General features: G+C 42.8%; 2 protein-coding genes across 2 annotated transcripts in view; one reads left to right on the top strand and one right to left on the bottom strand.

Annotated features, from left to right (window-relative positions):
- The window catches only part of EDEM2 (ER degradation enhancing alpha-mannosidase like protein 2), a 49,610-nt gene extending 43,401 nt beyond the window's left edge, over positions 1-6,209 (bottom strand). Inside the window, exon 1 of the mRNA XM_019950634.3 lies at positions 6,071-6,209. The gene's annotated coding sequence lies outside the window, so the exon portion shown is untranslated. The remainder of the gene's footprint in view (positions 1-6,070) is intronic.
- PROCR (protein C receptor) lies at positions 3,452-7,925 on the top strand. Its single transcript, XM_004316998.4, has 5 exons — positions 3,452-3,589; positions 3,710-3,860; positions 6,060-6,311; positions 6,704-6,982; positions 7,237-7,925. Exons 2-5 carry the CDS (start codon positions 3,782-3,784, stop codon positions 7,353-7,355), a joined length of 729 nt encoding a protein of 242 aa, XP_004317046.3. The 5' UTR covers positions 3,452-3,589; positions 3,710-3,781; the 3' UTR covers positions 7,356-7,925.
- The last annotated feature ends 5,950 nt before the right edge of the window (positions 7,926-13,875 follow it).

Genomic DNA, 13,875 nt, shown 5'->3' on the forward strand with positions numbered 1-13,875 from the left:
CATGTGCGCTCTGCAGTGGGAAATGCTACCACTTGCTTCCTTTACTCAACAGGACCTTCATTCTTTAGGCCGTAGTCAAATCCCAGCAGCTGGCCCTGTGCCCACTCTGCTCAGTGGTTTTCTGCCCCTCAGCCACCCAGGCCAGATGCAGCAGAGGCTCTGCCTCCAACCCTCACCCCTGGCTTTAGAAAGGGAATGGGGACACCCCTTAAGCTGCCCCCACTTACCAGCTTCCCCAGCCCCAGTACTCTCTTTGTTCTCCCTGTACCCAGCCCCATACACCCATCCTCTCTGAGTTCCAATCTCTGCTCTGAACTTCTCAACTCTGTGACCCTGGGCACGTTAATTACACCTTCTGTCCTTTAATTATCCAATCAGTCACATGGAGACAACGAGCCTGGTGCTATCTGCCCCAGAGGAAGCGAGAAAGGTGTAGCACTTAGCATAAATTTTTGGCACATTTTATATTATACATAACATAAATATTCAAGCATGTTGGAAGTATGTGTTCAAAAATATACTGATGGACAGTTATCTCCTCAAATTTTTGAGATACTATGTGGTGGTTAAATTCACAAACTTTGGCATCAGAGAGATGTGGGTTCAGATTTTAGCTTTTGCTCTATGACCTTAGGTAAGTCACTTACCCTCTCAAAGCCTCAGTTTCTTTATTAGTAAAATGATGTTAATGAAACCCACCTGGTAGGGCTGGCACATGAATGTGAGATTATTTGTGTAAAGAGCTTAACGCTGTTCCTAGCCACGATAAATGTTACCTATAATAATTGTTGTCTCTCCTATTTAATTTTCAGGACACTGGTGTGTGAGGAGGGTGCTTGGGAAACAGCTGTAGCTGCTGCCACTTCTGTCCATGACAGATCTTAGCTTGGTGGGAAAGATCTCTCTGTAATTAGCTCTGTGCATATTGGTGTGGATCCACCTTAACCCCAGTGACCCAGGCCCTATCTGCTTAGATCAAAGACTCACAGCTCTCAGTTGGTTCAATCATATGCTTTATTACCCTCCATCCCAAAGTACCCTTCTAAGCCCCCAAGGGAGAAAAAAGGCAAAGCAAAAATGCACAAACTCACCAGGAATCAGATAAAGCAAAGTAAAACCAAAACAAAGTGCCATTTTACATCCAACCATCTGACGTCAATGGCTAGCAAGGAAGTAGAGCTAGGGAACTCTCACGCACTGCTGGGGTGTAAATTGGCCCAACCTTTTTGTAAATCAGTGTGGCAATATCTAGTAAAATTGAAGGTATGCATATACCCTATGACTCAGCAATGCTACTCCCAGGTTTGTACTCCCTACAAAAACTCTCCCACCCATGCACAAGAAAATGTTTATAAGAACATTCATACCAGCACTGTTTATAACAGCAAAAACCTGGAAAAAAGACTGTAATGTCTAACAACAGGAGAATGGATAAATAAATTGTGGTATAGTCATAAGATGGCATATTACAGAGCAGTGGAAATTAATGGACCTACACAGGGCAACGTGAATGAATCATTAATATGTCAGGTAAAAAAAGCACTTCAATACTATTTCTATAAAGCTCAACTTATGCAAAATACCACTATATATTACTTAAGGATATATGCATATATTGTGCAAGTATACAGAAATGTAAGGATATAAAAAACAGCAAATTCTGATTAGTGGTTACTTTGGTGGTGGGGCACGGGGGAGAGAGATGCAGTTGGGGAGGAGTACAGAGGGGGCTGCAATTATATTGGTAATATTGTATTTCTTGTGCCGAGTAGTGGGGCCTTGTATGTTTGTAATAAAATTCAAGCGTGAATTAATTCTTCAAATATGAATTATTTCATAATTTTTTTTTACAAAAGGCAAGACAATATAATTGGCAGTGATTTAAGTCCTTTTGCTTTCCTGAGTCCCAGTCCAGGAAAACAAGGCCCCCATTCTCCTTCTAACTAGACCACTTTGACGAACTGGAAAAAACTTTGTTATTTCTATGCTGGTTTATAACAACTGAGAGGTAAGTATGGACACTCTTGCATATTTTCAGCTCAGAGACTGGGAGTCTGGTATGTGCCTAGGGTTTGCCCCAATTCTACTACGACATCTACTCTCCCTCCAAGAAACAGTGTATAAAATAAAAAGTTAAAGTCCCCCCTCAGCCCTTTATCTAATCCCATTCCCCAGAGGTAATCTCTACTGACAGTACCCTTCCAGGCATTTTCCCTATGCATATATAAATACATAGATACACAAATAAAGTTTTTTTTAAATATAAGAATGGAATTAAATATGGATTACTTGGACAGAAGTAAAAATTTTAAACTAAAAATAGATGGAATTTTACTATATGTATCGTTTACTATATAAATCGTTCTGCAGTTCCTTTTTTCATTTATCAGTGTCTCATGTCAACACATCAGTTCATAATGTGTCTTCTACCACAATCTGTTACTTAAACTTCTAGTTTTAATCCAACAAGAGATATATGATCACATTCTAGATGCAAAATTTTCAAACAATACAGATAGAGTGATAAAATCCTTCACAAAATAGAGAAAGCCTTTCACAAGATTGTCACCCCTAACGCATACACCAAACACACACACACACACACACACACACACACACACACACACACACACACACACACACACTCTCAGGCCCCTCCCTGGAGATGAACTACTGCTATATTTGGTGTACATCTTTCCAGATTCCTTTACTCGCATAAAGAAATAGGTTGTTTAGTTGTTGTGTGCGTGGCTGGCACATAAACGGTTCTAAACTGTACATAATATTCTGTAACTTACTCTTGGTGATTTAGGCATATAATCACTATCTCACTGAGTCATCCATTAGCTGACATTTATTATTTATTATGCTATTATTTATGATGTGCACTGTTCCAGGCACAGTAGCAAATAAGATGGACAGCCTCTATCCTCATGGAGCTTACATCCTGATGGGACATTCAGACAATAAACATGTAAATGAATAAGTAAAATCATTTCAGGTAGTGCTAAGTAATATGATGAAAACAGAGTGGGCATTGGGCAGAAAGGGTTTTTTTTTAACAACTGCATAGTATCCCACAGTATAGATTAACATAGTTTGGGAGAGTGACTTTCAAATTTTTCTACTTGCTTCCTAGAGTAAGAAATAAACTTCACACTGCTACCCAATATCCACCATAGAAATATACACACACAGAACCAACACACACACATATACAACTGAACAAATATTTCATGAAATAATGTTTACCCTTATTAAGGGTGATGCACTGAAAACTTTTATACTGTTCTATGTCATTCTTTTATTTTTTTTTTAATTCCTTACATCTCTCTGGGCCTCAGTTTCCCCACCAGGAACATGCTGATCTCAACATCCTAGAATCTGCTCTAAGTTGATGCCCCACCCCCTGACTCAGCGAAGGCAGGACTTCTCTCTGGCCCTTCTCCCCCTTTTCCGCTCCCTGTTCCTCAGAAGTTGCCCAGGGAAAAGGGAAAAGGCAGGTCCCTGCAGGCAGGAGAGTGTGATTCAGGGTGGGGCAGAGGGAGGGAAAGAGAGAGGCCCGCCTCCTAGTAGGAAATGTGACTGGGTAAGAGTAACAGTTTATAAGCCTGCCGACCTCTTTCTCTTCCCATGCCCTGGCCACCTTCCAGCCTCCTCCGTCCAGTCTCCTCCCCTCCCAGACAGTCCTCACTTCTTTTTCCCCTAGGCTGCAGTCAGCCGGAGCCCCCAGCCTGCCAGAGCCAAGAGCCCAGGTGGGGTCGAGAACCTCAGCTACAGGATGTTGACAACACTGCTGCCCCTGCTGCCACTACTGCTCCTGCCCTGCTGGGCCCTCTGTAGCCAGGAAGCCTCAGATGGTGAGTCGAGGGCACATCTCGTGCCCCGGGATGGTTCTGGAGACTCTCAGCCTGTCTGGGTACACAGGCAAGACCAGAGGGGAGCTTATCCCACAGTGTCTGTGTCTGCAGCCGGCTGGATCTCTCCAGCAGGCAGGCAGGTCCTGGGGACTGGTTCGTGTCCCAAAGCCAAGGTGAGGAAGCATAGTTCAGCCCCTGGGAAGGGGGAGATGCAGGAGGCTGGGGGGAAACAAGACTGGAAAAATGGGAAAGGGGCTTGTAGAAAGGGTGAGAGAATTAGCCATGGGGAGAGAGGAAAGATGGGGCGAAGTCTGGAGAGGGAGGTCTGAGGGTGATGGTGGATGGAGGTGAGTTTAGGGAAGATGGGAAGAGACTTAGGGATGAGACAAGAGATGGAAGGAATGAGAGACACTGGGAGAACTGACGGGAGACTTGGGGAAAGACTGGGGCTGAGACCTGTGAGGCAGAAGAGGAGACTAGATAAGGTGGAGGAAGACTGGGGGCAGGCTGGTGAGGGGAAATCCGGGGGAGAGACAAGCTGCGGTTGATGGGAGAACTTGTGAAGGATCAGGCTGCCACAGTGGCTCCATTTAAGCAGGGAAGGGGAGTTACTGCCTTGCACTGTAATTGCACAGGGGCCTCGTCTCCCCTCTCCCACAGCCTCTGTAGCTTCAGTCTCCCTCTCAGAGAGAGAGCAAATAATAACCAGTATTCAATCAGTGCTCACTATGCTTAATACGTGTATTGACTCATTTCACTCCCACAAAATCTTTACAAGGTGGGTGATATTATTATCTCCATTTTACAAAGGAGGAGACTGGTCAAAGCAGTTAAGAACCTTGTCTGGGGGTGACCCACACAGAAATACTCGTTCACATCTGCAGACACAGAGCACAACTTCTCAGATGCAAACGTGGACAAGACACATGTCCCCAAGGAGATTTACATCGCCAGGCTCATTCCCCCCTCAGACATTCTCTGGGCACCAACTCCATGCCAGGCCCTTAGTGGGTGTAGGAGGCAGAGATAACCAGACATGATTCCATAGCCTAGAGGAATGGAAGCCTGTGTGTTTGGAGACAGTTATGCAGAATATGGGATCGCTGAAACTGACCCACTGTATCTGAGAGGGTAAAGAGAAGCATTAGGAAAACTTCTTCAAGGAGAGGGCAACAGCTGGGTCTTAAAGCATGAACAGAAGTTTGCCAGGAGGCACAGCAACCCTGGCATGCTATTCACATGTCACCTGAAAGGCAGCATGACGGACTCCAAATACTTTGAGGTACTATCTAAGCACAGGGAAGAGGACAAAAAAGGCAGGTGGGGCCCAGTCTCCAGCAGCCTTGAATGTCAGGCTAAAGACTTTGGACTTGATTCTACGGACAGATATCCTATTTGGAGACAGTATAGTTGAGTGGCTAAGAATGCTGGGCTCAGACTGCCTGCATGCTAACCTTGACTCTGCTATGCCACTTTCACCTGTTTTCCACATGGCCTGGGGTTAGTAATAGTAGCGACTACATCAAGTTAATGGAAGGAAAGCACAAATAGGATAATGATGCATGTAAAGTACAGTGCCCAGGTCATAATAAGCACTTAATGGCTATTACTATTGTTGTTGTTGATAGGGGACTGTGTCCCTGGAGGATTTTTAAGCAGAAGGACATAATCTTATTTCTGGGCCAGGTGGAGGGCAGATTAGAAGGGGTGACACTGAAAGATGAGTGGAGGGGGGGATGAGGAAGGAAGTTACTACTCCAGGACAGATGAGAACCACTGAGGCCTGAAGTGGGGCAGTGGCAGAGGAGACAGAGAACAGGAGATGGAATTGGGACTTCACTGTAGGTCAGGATTTGTTAACCAACCGGAAATGGGGGGGTGGGGAGGAAGGGGTGAGAGAGAGAAAGCAGACCAGAGTGGCTCTTCCACTGACCGTCTGGATTATCCTGGGGCAAGTGGCTCCTGCACTTCTAGCCTCAGTTTCCTCATCTGTAAAAACAAAGATAATAACCCCTGTCCTGCCTTCCTGGCAGGGCTCCTGAGAGCGTCAAATGGAAGGAAGGGTGGGAGGGCACTTTATGGTTTAGGAAGGGCCAAGAAGGTGGGCGGCCGACCTCTGGGTGGGGAGTTATTATCTCGGGTTACACGCCGACCCCTCCCACGCCGGCCTGGGCCCGACGCGCTGACTCCTGCCCCCAGGCCCGCGGTACCTCCACATGATCCAGGTCTCCTACTTCCGCAACCCCTCTCAAGTGTGGCACCGGGGCAACGCGACGCTCGGGGGGGTCCTGACGCACGTTCTGGAAGGCCCGGGCAACAACGTCTCGATCCAACAGCTGCAGCCCTTGCAGGAGCCCGAGAGCTGGGCTCTCACAAAGAACAGTGTGAATCGCTACCTGCAGGAGTTCCTGGGCCTGGTGCAGGTGGTGCACCACGAGCGGGGCGTGGCCTGTGAGTGACGCACGCAGGGGCAGGGGCTGGCGAGGGTGGGCCCTTGAGGTGGGAGGCGCGGCCTATGGGCGGGACCTAACTGGGGGGAGGGTCTGTGGAAGAACCGGGCGGGGCCAAGTTCTGGGATGGGTGTCCTCGCCGGGCGTGGTCTTTTTGCCTTTGCTGATTGCTGGGTGGGAGATGGAGGCTGGAGAAGAGTGGGTGTCCTAGCTGACGTACTGTACTGTCCGTCAGGCCCTCTTCCTGCTGGCATGACCTCGGGGTAGCCCCTGTTAAGAGGCCCTGTCCCTGATCCACCCTGCACCCTGAAAGCTCACTTCCCCCTGGCGGACATGCCCCGACACCTGACACCCTTCCACATAGCCCCCTGACCCTGAATCCCCCATCTACAGTTCCTCTGACCATTCGCTGCTTCCTGGGATGTGAGCTGCCTCCTGAGGGCTTGAAAGCCCGTGTCTTCTTCGAAGTGGCTGTGAATGGGAGCTCCTTTATGAGTTTTCAACCGAAGACAGCCTCATGGACGGCAGGGCCTCAGGCATCTTCCAGTGTGGTCACCTATGCCCTGGAGCAGCTCAACAAGTACAATCGTACTCGGTACGAACTGAGGGAATTTCTGCAGGACACCTGTGTGCAGTACGTGCAGAAACACATCACCGGGAACAGCTCGAAAGGTATGGTGGGATCGGGGAGGGTCCTGTGTGTTGGGTGGGTTCCAGGCAAATGCGTGGACCTGAAGGATGGATACCTTGAGCAACAGAAGGCCCAAGGCTGGCGGTTTGGGACAGAGTACACACACCTTCCGTAAATTGGTGAACTAGCCCTCCCCGCCCCGCTTCCTTTGGGGAAGGAATCCCTTGGGGTTTGATTCAAACCATGGACTCCTTGGGGGTATGTTCTTCAAGCTAACTCTCCGCGTGTTCTGCAGGAAGCCAAGTAGGCCGCTCCTACACTTCGCTGGTCCTGGGCATCCTGGTGGGCTGTTTCATCATCACTGGAGTGGCTGTAGGCATCTTCTTGTGCACAGGTGGACGGCAGCGGTGTTAATTACTCTCCAGCCCTCTCTGAAAAAGAGCTAGACTGATGGGGCCTGGCAAAGGAAGATCTCAGCTCACTGCAAAACTGTACAGATTCCCCATCTGGGACATTATACTCCAGAAGATTTAGAATGGCAGCTCATTTCTTCTCCGAGACCCGCCCACCAAGAGTTTGAGGGAGGGGAGGGGAGGAGCCTAGGTAGACAGGGTAGTTGGTTTGCTAAGAACCTAAGAACTGGCACCTTTGCTGAACTGGTCTGCGAAGTGAATGCTTATCTATGTTTGTGGAAAACAGATGATGGAGTTGGGGCAACGGAGGTGGTCTGTGGCCCACCCATCTTCCAAAGACAGAATCACCTGAGGCGTTCAAAACACATAACCAAATAAAACAAATCATCCACAACCCAAACAACCAACATTCAGTGCTTCCGGGTATGTTAGACTTGGGAAGGGACACTGGTATTATACAATAGAGGTAGAAATAACCAGAGAAATGATGGAAGTGTGCAATCGAAGTAATATGGGAGCAAGGAATTATTAATTAATCAATTAATAACATTAATAAAATTCCTTACTTGTGTATACAGCATTATTATTTCCTCTACTTTGCAAAACTTTGGGGAAAGTAGCCTATACCCTTTGCTTCTACTTCCTCACCACCCATTCTCTCTTCAACCCACTGCAATCTGACTTCTCTGTAAACTGGTCTAAGATAATCAATGACCTCTAATTGTGAAACCTTCATCTTCCATGATATCTGCAACATTTCACTTTGTGGACTAGGGCTCTCTTTTTACCCCAACTTCTGAGATAGCATACTTCTCATCTTTAAAAAGTGTTTTGGCTGCTCAATCAATCCCTTTGCCTATGTCATCTTCCTCAATTCACCTTTGAAATGTTGACTTCCTTAGAATTCCTTTTTTTGGCTCCTTTTGTTCCCCTTTAAACTGTACCCTTTCTGGTGACCTACTAACTTCCATGACTTCAAATACTGTCTCTATGTGGTGGTTTCCATGGGAAAACAATGTCACGGTGTCTTTGAGAGCATGTGTTTTGTCATAAGACAGGCTCGAGTTTTACCTCTATGAGCCAGGCATTTAACTTCTTCAAGTCTTAGTTTCTTCATAAACAAAAGGTATAATAAAATATACTAAAAGGGTATAATAAAAACAATACCTATCTCATAGAGGCATTATGAGTATTAAATGAGATAATATAAGGTAATATATATATATATATATATATACTCAATAAATATAGCCTTTGCTGCTGACCTCCAGACCCCCCCATTTGCCTTGCTTCTTGAAAATCATCTGTACCTTAATATTTTGCAGACATTTCAGAGTCAACATGTTCAAAATGAAATGCCATATCTGTCTCTCCAAACCTGGTCTCCCTATTCTGTTTACTCTCAGTTAAACAGAATTACCATCAAATCATATCAATATAGAGACCTCACTGTTAACCTTTATTTACTCCCTTTTTATCCCAACCTATAAAATACAATATCTGTAGAATCGTCTCCCTCCTTTCCACTCTATTGTTTTTGTTCAAGATGTCATAATTCATCTCTTTCTCTCTGGTAGGCACAGAGGTGTACCACCCAGTTCTGCCTTCAAAAGGAAAGACGTGCTATTCAGCTACAGGAAGTATAGTCAGCAGATAGCCTCTAGCTGCTTCAGTTTCTTCAGGGTCTGCCTCACCCACAGAGAACAGTCCTGCACAAGGTCATGCTCATCCTGGGGCTGTCTTCATCCAGTGCCTGAACGAAGCAGGGGGTATACAGGTTCAGCGATTCTGACCCACTGTATTTCTGATGAGCTGTGTTCGTTCCAGAGCTCCTCACCAGGTTGGCTGGGTCTTTGTTGGATCTACACTACAGTCTGATTTCTTCCTCTATTCCATCCTGCTTCCTCCCCCTAGTTAATAATATCTTGCACCTCAAACCCTGTCTTGGCATCTGCTTCCAGAAGGCCCAACCTGTGATTGACAATCTCTCTCTCTGTCTGTCTCCAAATTGAGAAAGTCTATCAGTCTTTTGACTGGACCATGGCAATAGCTCTTCCTCATTTTTCTCCTGGTCTCTAATTTCTCTAATCCTCTACATGGCAACAAAAATATATAGTTCTGATCATGTCATTGTTCTGCTTTTCAAATTTCCCGTATTTATTGAGCTAAATTCAGAATCTGCAAAATGACTGTCAAGGTCTTGTAAAATCTGGCCCCATCTTACTTTTCAAATTTTTTTCCCTACCACTTCTCTTCACCCAACTGTGCTTTAGATTTCCCAATTTTAAAAGCATATTTTATTTTTTTTTAATTTTATTTATTTATTTTTTTATGGTACGTGGGCCTCTCACTGTTGTGGCCTCTCCCGCTGCGGAGCAGCCATGGCTCACGGGCCCAGCCGCTCTGCGGCATGTGGGATCCTCCCAGACCGGGGCACGAACCCATGTCCCCTGCATCGGCAGGCGGACTCTCAACCACTGCGCCACCAGGCAAGCCCAATATAAACAAATCTGACAAAACTTTAGCTAGACTTATCAAGAAAAAAAGAGAGAAGATCAAATTACAAATATCATTACAGAAATAAAAATGATTATAAGGAATACTACAAACAACTGTATGCCAACAAATCAGACAACGTTGATGAAACTGACAAATTCCTAGAGAAACACAAACAATTAACACAGACTAAGAAGAAATAGAAAATCTAAATAGACTTATAACAAGTAAGGATGTTGAATTAGTAGTTTTTAACTTCCCACAAAGAAAAGCCCAGGCCCAAATTAATTCACTGGTGAATTCCACCACATTTAAAGAAGAATTAACATTAATCCTTGATAAACTCTTCCGAAAAACAGAAAAGGGAACACTCTCCAGGTCATTCTATGAGGCCAGTATTAATCTGAGACCAAAACCATATAGATAGATTATAAGACAACTACAAATATCTTATAGACACGAAAATCCTCAACAAATTCTAACAAATTGAATCCAACAACATATAAAAAGGATGATATACCGTGAACAAGGGAGATTTATACCAGGGATGCAAACTTGGCTCAATATATAAAAATCACTCAGTGTAATACACCATATCAATAAAATAAAGGACAAAATCAACATGATCATCTCAATAGATGCAGAAAAAGCATTTGTTATAATCCAATACCCTGTATGATAAAAACACTCAACAAACTAGAAACAGAAGGGAACTTATTCAACCTGATAAATGTTATCTACAGAAAAACCCACAGCTTACACCATACTTAACCTTTTCCCTAAAATCAGAAACAAGACAAGAATTTCTGCTCTCCCTACTTTTTTTTCAACATTGTACTTGAGGTTCTAGCCTGAGCAATCAGGCAAGATAAAAGGCACCTGTATTAGAAGGGAATAAATAAAAGTATATCTATTCAGAAATGACATGATTTTATATATGGAAAATCCTAAAGAATGTACTAAAACAACAATTAGAGCTAATAAACAAGTTTAGCAATGTTGCCGGATACAAGATCAATATATAAAAACCAATTGTAGGGAAAAGAATCTGAAAAAGAATAGATACTATGTATATGTATAACTAAATCATTTTTCTGTACACCCAAAACTAACACAACATTGTAAATCAAATATACCCCAATATAAAATAAAATAATATTTTAAAAAATAAAATATTGATAAAAAACATTTGTATTTCTATGCACTAGCAATAAACCATCCAATAATGAAATTAAGAAGAGAAATCTATTTATAATAGCATGAAAAAGAATAAAATACTTAAGAATAAATTTAACAAAAGGAGCATAAGATCTACACACTGAAAACTACAAATCCTTATTGAAAGAAATTAAAGAAGGCCTAAATAAATTAACAAATCCTGCATTCCTTGGTCAGAGACTTAATATGTTAAGGCAGCAATATTAATCTACAGATTCAATGCAGTCCCTATTAAAATTCATATGGAAGTGCAAGGGACCCAAAATAGCTCCCAAGAATATCTTGAAAAAAGTTGAGGACTCACACTTCTTGACTTAAAAACTGACTACAAAAGCTACAATCATCAACACAGTGTTTTACTGGCATAACAAGAGATATATAGATCAGTGGAAAAAGACTGAGACTCCAGAAATAAACCCTTATGTTGTGGTCAATTGATTTCCTACAATTTGCTAAAGTAATTCAATGGAGAAGGAATAATTTTTTCAACAAATGGTGCTGGGACAACTGTATATCAACATGCAAAAGAATGAAGCTGGGATCCCAACCTCATGCTCTAAACACAAATTAACACAAAATGGATCAAAGTACTAAATATAAGATCTAAAGTCATAAAACTCTTAGAAGAAAACATAAGTGTAAATACTGCCCTTAGATTAGGCAATGGTTTCTTAGATATGATAAAAAAGTACAAGCAACAAAAGAAAAAAAATAGATAAATTGCAATTCTTCAAAATAAAATACTTTGGTGCTTCACAGGAAACTATCAAAGTGAAAACATATCCCACAGAATAGAAGAACATATTTGGAAATCATATATCTCATAAGAATCTAGTACTGAGAATATATAAAAAGTTCTTACAACACAAAAATAAAAAGACAGATAACCCAATTTAAAAATAGGCAAAGGATTTGAATAGGCATTTATTAAAGAATATATACCAGTAGTCAAAAGCACATGAAAAGAGGCTCAACACCATTAGTCATTAAGGAAATGTAAATCAAGACTATAATGAGATACCACTTCACACCATCAAAAATGGCTAAAATTAAAAATGATAGACAATAAACAAGTGTTGGTGAGGTCGTGGAGAAAGTGGGACCCTATGATATTGCTGGTGGAAATGTAAAACGGTACAGCCACTTCAGAAAACATTTGACAGTTCCCAAAAAGTTAAACGCAGATTTACCAATTGACTCAGCAATTCCATTCCTGGTATGTACTCAAGAGAACTGAAAACATGTCTACACAGATACTTGTACATGAATGTTCATAGCAGCGCTATTCATAACAGCCAAAGGGTGGAAACAATCCAAATACCTATCAATTGATGAATGGATAAACAAATTGTGGTATATTTCTACAATAGAATACTCTGCAAGCATAAAAATGAATGAAGTATTGATACATGCTACAACATGAATGAGCCTTTAAAACATTACAATAAATGAAAGAAGCCAGTCACAAAGAACCACATCTTGTATGATTCCATTTACATGAAATGTCCAGAATAGGAAATCCATAGATATAGAAAGTAGATTAGTGGTGCCTAGTGCTGGGAGGAGGAGGTGGTGATAGAAAGTGACTGCTAAAGGACACAGGGTTATTTTGGGGGTGATGAAAATATCCTAAACTTAGACTGTGATCATGGATGCACAATATAGTTAAAACATTGAACTGCATACTTTAAATGGATGGATTTTATGGTATGTGAATTATATCTCAATACAGGTGTACCTTGTTTTATTGTGTTTTGCTTTATTGCACCTCACAGATATTGCAGTTTTTACAAACTGAAGGTTTGTGGCAACCCTGCATTGATCAAGTCTATCAGAGCCATTTTTCCAATGGCGTTTGCTTACTTCCTGTCTCTGTGTCTCATTTTGGTACTTCTCACAGTATTTCAACTTTTTCATTATTATTACATCTATTATGGTGATCTGTGATCAGTGATCTTTGATGTTACTATTGTAATTGTTTGGGGACTTCATGAACTGTATTCATATAAGATGGCGAACTTACTAAATGTTGTGTGTGTTCTGAATGCTCCACCAACTGACTGTTCCTCTGTCTCACACCCTCTCCTTGGGCCTCCCTATTCCCTGAGACACAACAACATTGAAATTAGGCCAATAATTGTGTACGGCCCCGGGCGTCCCCGGGAGTCCCGACCAGCAGGACAAATCCTTGTGAGTCCGAGGAGGAACCTGTGGGGGTTGAAAAAAGGGGGAAGGGCAGGAGACGCGAAAGAATGGAGGCAAGACAGAATCCTGATCAAGCCTCAAACTTTTATTGCTGCGGTAGCTGTATTTATACACTGCAGAGAAAGGGGGGCGGGATTCAGAATGAGGGAAGTACTTGGCTAATCATCATTGGTGCTGCGTGCGCGGGCTTTCATTTTAGGCGCGAACTTCTATCTCATAAATCAGGAAGAGAAGCAGGGTGTGGGCCATCTTCTAATGGCGAAAACTTCTTGGCTCCCAACAAATAATAATCCTACAGTGGATTCTAAGTGTTCTAACACTTATAACTGTTCAAGTGAAAGGAAAAGTTGCATGTCTCTCACTTTAAATCAAAACCTAGAAATTATTAAGCTTAGTGAGGAAAGCATATTGAAAGCCAAAATAGGCTGAGAGCTAGACCTCTTGTACCAAACAGTTAGCTAAGTTGTGAATACAAAGGAAAAGTTCTTGAAGGAAATTAAAAGCACTACTCCAGTAGCACATGAATGATAAGGAAGTGAAACAGCCTTATTGCTGATATGGAGAAAGTTTGTTCTGGAGAGATGATCAAACCAGCCACAATG

This window comes from Tursiops truncatus, chromosome 15 (assembly GCF_011762595.2).
Source record: "Tursiops truncatus isolate mTurTru1 chromosome 15, mTurTru1.mat.Y, whole genome shotgun sequence".
NCBI classification, from domain to species: domain Eukaryota; kingdom Metazoa; phylum Chordata; class Mammalia; order Artiodactyla; family Delphinidae; genus Tursiops; species Tursiops truncatus.

Coding starts and splice junctions, on each gene's coding strand:
- PROCR (XM_004316998.4), top strand. CDS start 3,782: ATGTTGACAACACTGCTGCCCCTGCTGCCACTACTGCTCCTGCCCTGC. Junction 3,861..6,059: donor TAGCCAGGAAGCCTCAGATG/GTGAGTCGAGGG, acceptor TCCTGCCCCCAG/GCCCGCGGTACCTCCACATG. Junction 6,983..7,236: donor CACCGGGAACAGCTCGAAAG/GTATGGTGGGAT, acceptor CGTGTTCTGCAG/GAAGCCAAGTAGGCCGCTCC.